The sequence below is a fragment of the Cannabis sativa genome, chromosome 5 (genome assembly GCF_029168945.1).
Source record: "Cannabis sativa cultivar Pink pepper isolate KNU-18-1 chromosome 5, ASM2916894v1, whole genome shotgun sequence".
NCBI classification, from domain to species: Eukaryota; Viridiplantae; Streptophyta; class Magnoliopsida; order Rosales; family Cannabaceae; genus Cannabis; species Cannabis sativa.
This window is the reverse complement of record NC_083605.1, coordinates 45,492,051-45,500,128: the sequence shown is the minus strand read 5'-3', so window position 1 is coordinate 45,500,128 and position 8,078 is coordinate 45,492,051. Positions and strand designations below refer to the sequence as shown.

Sequence of the window (8,078 nt, the reverse complement as noted above, 5' to 3'; positions counted from 1 at the left end):
TATGATCAAGATCTGAACTTGGATCTTTTTCAGTTGTTGGTATTCTACACAATGTTTTACAAAGGTCTGAGTACTGACTTGAATTGTGTGGGAACTTTCTCAATTCACTATAGGGTTTCAAAAATAATAAAGGAAGAAGAAGAGGATGATTTCGAAAATAGACTAGAGGCTCTTTCTTTATTTTCTAAGTTGTCTGACAATGAAGTCTGATAATTGATTAAGAAAATAAGAGCATCTTATTCTATTTCTAGGATATCTCCTAAGGTTAGGTTAAGAATTAAATGAAATTAAAAAAATATTAAATAATGGCTTTAATTGAACCTTTGTTGGCCGAACCCTGACCCTACACGGTTTCAATTTTGTCATTTTATTTAAGAACTTATCTTTTATTTCACAAATATCATATTTTAATTCTAACTCTATAAATGTCAAATCTATTTATTTAATAATTATAATTAATTATCAAATAAAATTACCATTTAATTTATTTATTAATTAGACCTTAAAAAGTCTCTTAATTAAACAAAATACAATGGCATGCAAAGGTTGGTTCCTAGTTCTTTCTAACACTGAAGCTTTTACTAGAAGTTTGCCGCAACAATCGTCCTTAACAATTGACATAGCGGAAATCAATAATTCAAGTCTATTTCACCATTTAAAATATTATCCTGCTGTCAATTCTTGCTTAATTAATTATTTCAATCTTTACATTTCAGTTTTAGTTCAAAATCTATTTAATTTGAATAAAAACATGATCACAATAAAGAAAATGCACACACCAACATGAGAATTCAATTTAAATCCAAAATTAAAAATTGTGCTACCATTTTAAGATGTTATCAACAAAATTGAACAAGCAAAAAGAAGTTAAATATATAAGCAAAAAATCAAACTAAATAATATATGATTGTGTTCCTCAACTCTGTATATTGAACTACAAGAAACAAAAAATAAATAAATAAGTCAATAAACAAAGGAACAGTTTTGATCAGCTTTGTTTCAATGTGCTGACCTTCTCAAGTAGATTACTCATGGTAATAGAAAAAGAATCTTGAAACTTTTCAAACTGAGAATCTGTATCACCATAAACCAGACCAGGCAAAAGTTCATAAACAATGAACCTTCTCATATCATCCCTTTCTTTCTTAGATATCTTCATCAACACTTCGACCACATTAACCTCCATTTGTCTCACCACTTTTTGGTCAATAAAAACAGAGTATTTTGCATGATCTTCTGGCAAATGCCATGGATATTGATAAAAAGCTGTGAATGAGTCAAACAGCACTGGTATGCAGCCTGATACAAGAGAATCAAACACAGATTTTCTAGTTGGGCTATCTCCTGGTGGCTGTAAACAGAATTCAGACTCCATGAAAAGCTCGATAACAGACTCGGGTTGGCTGCAGCCACCTGAATTGCAGTCAAGAAATTGACAGTCTTGATCATCTACTGATGTGCACTGATTGATGAGAATGGACCTTATGTTCTCTGGTGCATCAGGCCGAGCTGCGCCTGCAAAACTCACTAGGTGTTTTCGGTATGAGCTGATGATCTTGGTCTGCCAAGAGATGATGTCTTGATCAGAGTGAGGGTGGAAGTAAGTTGGGTGTGGGATTCCAATGTCATTTACATGCCATGGCTGTCTTTCAATCAAGAGCTTAGTTGGGTTTTGCATTTGCTCTAGCTCTAAGAATCTTGTACCCCAAGAATTTTCCTTTCTCCTGAAATCCCAAGAGATTTTTCCCAATACAAACACATGATCCTTCCCTGAATTCCTACCCCAAGGTCTCTGTTTCTCAAGCCACTTCATCAACTCCAACCCCAGAGAATCTTTAACATCATTGGAAACATTCTTGAAATGCCATCTCAAAATGTCCAATCCACCATAGAATGGAACATAGAAGAGCTTAGCTTCATTCTCATTGTGAACTCTACAAGGATGCTTCAAAACTCTAGCATGAAAAATAGGCTCCAAAGAGTACTGATGTGTCCTGTACCATGCTTTCCCTAGCTTTGGAATTGGCTCTCCTAATCCTTCATTGGTGAAATACTTGCAGAAGTTCATCCATGGAACCATGTCCCCACATTGACCAACCAAGTCATTGTTGAACTTAGTTGGCAAATCATAGACATAAATTCCATTCCCAACACACCCTTTCTTATTATATTTGTCTGATTGCCATGACCGGTGTAGTTGAAGTTGCTCATTAACCATTTTCATTGCCTTTTCAAGCTCATCATTATGTGCTCCTTCATGGCCAAAACTATCTCTAAAAGAAGGGTCTGAATCATCCCCAACATCATGTTGATCAACAACATTGTCTTTCTTCATTTCAACATTGGCAATAGCACTAGTATTGAAAACTAGCTCAGCATTACTACCATTTTGTTTCTTCACTTCCACATTGGCATGATTAGTTATAGTACTAACAACAAAACTAGTACTCTTTTCATGAACAACTTGCTTATCAAGAACATTTTCCTTCTTCAATTCAACATTGCCATCAAAAGTAGTAGTGTTGTCAAGTATTGAGACTTCCAGTTTGGGCTGTGTACCAGCAGAAAGACAGTAGAGATCGTTGAGTTTTCGAGAAGAGACACAAAGATGAACAATTTTTCCAGAGATAATAGTTGTGGAGGAAGACCAAATGAAGATAAGAAGAAGCAAGATTATGGCAGTGGGAATTTTGTAAATAATTCTTAGTAGAATTGAGCAAGAAGAACTACAACAGTGGTTTGATGATGATTCTAGCTCTATTTTCTTACTGGAAACTACTTTTGGTTTCTTTTTGGATACAGAGAAGGCCATTTTGGGTGGAATAAGGAAGTACAATGGTGAATGAATGGAGATTGTTGAGCCTTGGCTCTGGTTTTTCTATAGTAGGGGGAGGTTCCATATAATTTGTTCTTTAATAATTGAAAAACATGGAAGCACGTATATTAGAAAGTTGCACCATATTTGGTTGCACGTTTAGTTTTTACATACATACATATATATATAGATTTGTTGACAACATCACAATCACAACAATACATATATATTCCTTGGTTGGTTAATCTTTTTTAATTAGTTAAAGAAGACATGCATCTTAATTGGTTGTTTAGTGTTTCAGCAAGAAATGAAATATGAAAAAGTTGACATCATGGATGATGGAAGCAAAGTCATTTTGATCATGATCACAAATTAATATTAGTTGAGTTTCAAAACTAATAATAAAAATACATATAATGAGAACAAAATGGGAGTACATATGCATCATGCATGCAACTTTTTTTTTCTTCCTATTTTAGAAGTGTCACGTTATGCGCTTGCTCAAGTCTTTCGAATATAATTTTATTTTATAAATATATGTATATCTCCATATTAGAATCTATGATATTCTGTCGGCTAAATTAGTAAATAAGAATCATTAGAAAAAATCAGAAAGACATTATTAAAAATTATTACAATAAATAGCAAGGAAAATTTGACAAAACAATGCGCAAAAGGCAAAATAAATTCATATATAAGACAAATCAAAGAGTGAGCTGCTTTTCTGTCAAAAAAAAAAAAAGAGTGAACTGCTTTGTGATAAACTCAAATAACTCGAAAACTTTTGCTATATAAATATTTGCTTATATATTTTCATTTGTACCATTTTAAAAATATGATCAAAATATGAAATAAGAAAAATCTTTAATTTATAGTAATAATATTTATGAAGCAAACTAAGGTACTATACTTATAAGTTCCAGAGTGGTGTACTAATTAAAAACAAAACTAGAAACATGTGAAGTGTTACATGTTACAAATTATAACAAACAAAAATAATACCCCATTCATATTATATATATTTATATAAAGAAGTAGAAAAAACATATGACCTCCATTATTGCATGGTACTATTCCAACTTCCAAGTATTACAACATACTATCAGTCCTGGCAGGCAACCGGCGGAAGAAATTGACCGGAACCGGCGGTAACCGGTGGCGAAACCTAGGGTGGCGCATAACGAAGAATCCTGCTAGAGCAGCTATCACTTGAAACGGCGTAACGTAGAGAATCAAAGCAGCCAAGAGGCAGAAACTAACGAACATGGCTGAAGCCCTTGGATCCCTCCAGCTCAGCAAGGAATGCATTCTCTCCCCTTGAGTCGCCACGTCACCGACGACAGTCTGAATCCTTCCAGCGACACTCCTCAACCTGTCGTATCTCATCCTCACAATCTCAGGGTTCCTAGTCGTCGGGAAAGTGTCGAACTCCTCGTCCATCTCGTCCGGGTGGACCGCCTCCGCCTGAGAAATCCTCGTGTTCATATGAGGAGGGTACTTCGGCCGGTACCGGTAGTTCCAGATTCCGATCAAAAACATGTAGAGAAACGCCGTGGGAAGAATCAATTCCGGAAAACAAACCAGCATTAAATAAAGCACGTGCACTAAAACAGTCGTTATCGGATTTTTCCACGTGCAGATATCTCCGAACCATTTTCCAACAGCGAAAACTCCGCCGAAGACCGTCATTAATCGGAAAAAGTTAGCCTTGCTCCGTCTCATGCTCCATAAGTGAGAGTCCACGTCAGACATGTACTCGACCACTTCTTTTCTCAGCGGCGGCTCGGCTCGCCCTAGCCGCGCCGCTACTATATTAACGGCTTGGTGGCGTAATAAGTCGAGCTGCATAACGCTGAAGGGTCTGACGTAATGCATTTTGGGGAGTAACGGTTTTGAGTAGGCGTAAAGCATGTTAACGAAATTTGTGCAAGAGAATCGGATGGCTAAGTGGAGCTCGCCCATTTTCTTGACCCCAGTCGGGTGTAGTACCAGTAACGGGTACGAATGGGTGTAAATCCGACCCGTTTCAAGAGTAGAGATTCGGATCCTGACTTTACCTATTTTCAAATCCTTTTTGGGTCCGTCTTTTTCGTTGCTGATCTGGCTGTTGTCGAAGACTCCGATAGTTAGAACGGTGGCCGGGTCGAATACCTCCCACGTGTACTGTTCGTTGTATTTCGGATTTAAATGATCCACCAATGTTCGGGTCCTGATCCATTTATGACCGTATTTGGCTACACAGTAGGTATCTGATGTTCCTCTTCCGTCTCGGGTTTTCATCGGGTGGAGCCCCGAAGCGTTCAAGATACCGAGTTCCAAAACTCCGATCGGTGGCTTCCACAGCTGTTTCGCCGTGGGACGAAGATCGCTGCTGTAGTGAGTTGACTCGTCGAGCACGTGGTAACCGCCGTCAAGGCAAACTCGGAGGTGGATTCGGCTCGAGAATTTCTCTCTCTTCAGTTGATCAATATCAACAGCAACCGCCTTCTCGAGATTAAACCACCGAGAATGAATCGGACGGTCATCGGCGCGTCTGTCAATGACATTCAACGGTAAGATGACTCTCCCAATAATCTCATCCTTTCCTGGACCGACTCGGTCCTCAACCGTAATTACCAAATGGTCCTCGAACGGCTCCGAGGCTACAAACAGCATATCCTCATTCCAAAGGGCATTAAGTGTCCGAGCTTGAAACGGCTTCGTTTTGAGAACTTGGTGACCGATTTGGACTTTTACATAAGCATCGGGAAAGCGATTCCTTTCAGTTGGAATCAAATCGTGAGCTTCGATTACGTTGACTCGAACGTACCAAAGTCTTGGGGAATGATAGACTTTGGAACGAATCGTGGAGGAAACGGCTGAGGAGGAATAATCAATGGGAGTAGCAGCATCGGAATGCCACGCGTCAGAAAATGATTCGTCTGCTTGAGTCCCGATCCAAACAGCTAACATAAGCTCACCTTTGATTTTCTCCCCTTTCTTATCCTCAAGTCTGTACCATTCCGGAGCCAAAGGACTATCAGGAGGAACTCGGAGTGGGATTTCGTTAATATCAAATCTCACAATACCAACGAAATCGTCTTTGACTAAATCTTTATCTTTGACCACAACTTCAAGTACCGAAGCTTGCATTCTGTCCTTCGAGAATGCGAAAACCTGATTCCATTCCGGATTTTGTTTCTTATCAAAATGTTTCGTTATCCCTTTATAGTTTCCGATCTTGACTTCGACAAACGGATCTAAACTCCCCGTAATGTCCATAGCCGGAAGCTCACGAGCCTTCCCAACTCTCACGTACAGAAAATACATTCTCTCGACTAGATCGTAAGTGCTGGAGGTCTTGTCTCCGCCACGAACCACGCGACCGCCGACAACTCTTCCGCCGCCCAGAAATGGACTAGTTTCCTTTAAAGCGTAGTCCATCGGCTGCGTAGCCGAGTACATCCGGACTAGCTTCGCAGGCTGCTGTTGCTCAGGATGTTTCATCATCTCATCCATAACACCGTATTTGGCGGCATTATGGTGAGCGTGAGGGTCAAGATGAGGAAGAGTTGCAGTTGAAGCCGTGGGGGTGACAATGGCGGAGGAAGAGGAGTGATCACTGTGGTGATGAGTTTGATTAGGTAAATGATGAAAAGTATGCCGAGACGCGACTTTCCGAGTCGGGTTTTCATGACCTGAGAAAGTAGGAATTAATAAAATTTATATTAATATGCATAAATGTTTATTTAATAGTAAATGCTATATCATCGATCCATATATATATATATATGATTACCTGCTTGATCGACAGGGGTGCCGGAATGATTAGTATTGAGTGAGGATTTTACGGTGGCTTCATCTGTAACGTAGACTTTGAGACCGAGCTCTCCTCTGACACGAGATAAGAAGCCGCGTTTCTCTAGATGGTAGTGGAAAACGACGGCGTCTGTGTAAGGGACGAAGGAAGTTCCGGTGAGGCTGATTTTTCCGAGGAAGGAGCGTGAGTTGGTGGCTCTGACATTGTTAAACACGTTGACATCCAGAGAAAGGTAATGGAGATTGGAAGGGTCTGAGATGTTGAAGAAGAAAGTCTCGTTCCAAACTGGATTTAGATCTTTCTCTTTAATGGTTGTACGATGTCTTTGTCCATCGAAGTATAGCTCCACAAAGGCACTAGATGAGCCTTGACCATCTTTTGGTAATAAATTGTGTGCACTCACTACTTCTACTCCAAGCTTAAGGTTACTGATCATGGTGTGTGTGATCTCTTAATAATAGTCCTATATGGAGTACTGGTTTTTGTTATAAATAAGTACCTGAAAATTACAACAAATTTATTTTAATATATATATATTTATATATATATATATATATATAATGGTTAGTAAAGTTTAAAGAGTCTATAAGCTTGAATTGAATCGAACAATTCTGTTTGGATGGGATCGATAAAAAGGAGAAGAAAGGTAGAGTCAATATGTTTCCATGTGCATTATTTAATTTGCATTAGTTATTGATCATTTATTTTTATTCATAGTAAAAGGATCAAGTATTGATTGTGGGAAATAATTTAATTAAGGTCGTTATTGTAAAAATAAAAATAAAAATAAAAATGTATATAATATATCAAACACCATGATGTATATAATATATGAACACCATGCTTTGTGGTGAAGATCCTGAAAGCTCGGTTAACACATGTGGGTTGGGCTCTTATTCATATGTGATTGTTTGTGATCTACAATGAATGAAAGTAAGGGGAAAAAAAAGATAAGTAATATATACCCAAAAATGAAAACGCTATTTAGTAAGTAGTATATGTATACAATAAGTTGAAAAGCTTGAGATTTTGGCCCCATTTTGACTATGCATATTAGCACATATATATATATAAAGATAAAAAAAAAACTAAAAATGAAAACCTTCGAAATATTAAAATTGTCCGGTCAAATCTAATAGAGAAGAGACAAAGAGAGTACTCTTGGTCTTGGTTTTGTCATATATGGCCAGAAAATGATGGGTTTGAGGGAGAGAAATAAGATATTGGGATTGGGATCTTCTGTAGGCTTATTAAATTAGTGTCATAACTTAGATACGTCACATGTGTACAAGTACTACTACTCAGTTTTAAGAAAGAATATGGGCCATCGTATTTCCATTTCATACATTGTTTTCTCTCTATATATTGTAACTCAGGTCAGTGCTGTGTTACCCATCTCGGTGATCTCACAATACCAGCTACAAATAATGATAAGATAAGATCAATGCATCTTCCTTAAAGACT

The 8,078-nt window shown here is 37.8% G+C and overlaps 2 protein-coding genes across 2 annotated transcripts; both read right to left on the bottom strand.

Annotated features, from left to right (window-relative positions):
- Positions 1-874: 874 nt before the first annotated feature.
- On the bottom strand, positions 875-3,041 carry LOC115717928 (xyloglucan-specific galacturonosyltransferase 1-like). The gene has a single exon (XM_030646896.2). The coding sequence runs from the start codon at positions 2,810-2,812 to the stop codon at positions 989-991; it is 1,824 nt and encodes a 607-aa protein (XP_030502756.2). The 5' UTR covers positions 2,813-3,041; the 3' UTR covers positions 875-988.
- Positions 3,042-3,651: 610 nt separating this feature from the next.
- LOC115718168 (multiple C2 domain and transmembrane region protein 7) lies at positions 3,652-7,050 on the bottom strand. The gene is made up of 2 exons (XM_030647128.2): positions 6,594-7,050; positions 3,652-6,492 (listed from the first exon to the last, which is right to left on the bottom strand). Exons 1-2 carry the CDS (start codon positions 7,048-7,050, stop codon positions 3,905-3,907), a joined length of 3,045 nt encoding a protein of 1,014 aa, XP_030502988.2. The 3' UTR covers positions 3,652-3,904.
- Positions 7,051-8,078: the final 1,028 nt, after the last annotated feature.

What these genes read in the sequence shown, in the direction of transcription:
- LOC115717928 (XM_030646896.2), bottom strand. Translation starts at nt 2,812, where the DNA reads ATGGCCTTCTCTGTATCCAAAAAGAAACCAAAAGTAGTTTCCAGTAAG.
- LOC115718168 (XM_030647128.2), bottom strand. Translation starts at nt 7,050, where the DNA reads ATGATCAGTAACCTTAAGCTTGGAGTAGAAGTAGTGAGTGCACACAAT. An exon ending in CACCCCTGTCGATCAAGCAG is followed by an intron (nt 6,493 to 6,593) that starts GTAATCATATAT and finishes CTACTTTCTCAG; the next exon opens with GTCATGAAAACCCGACTCGG.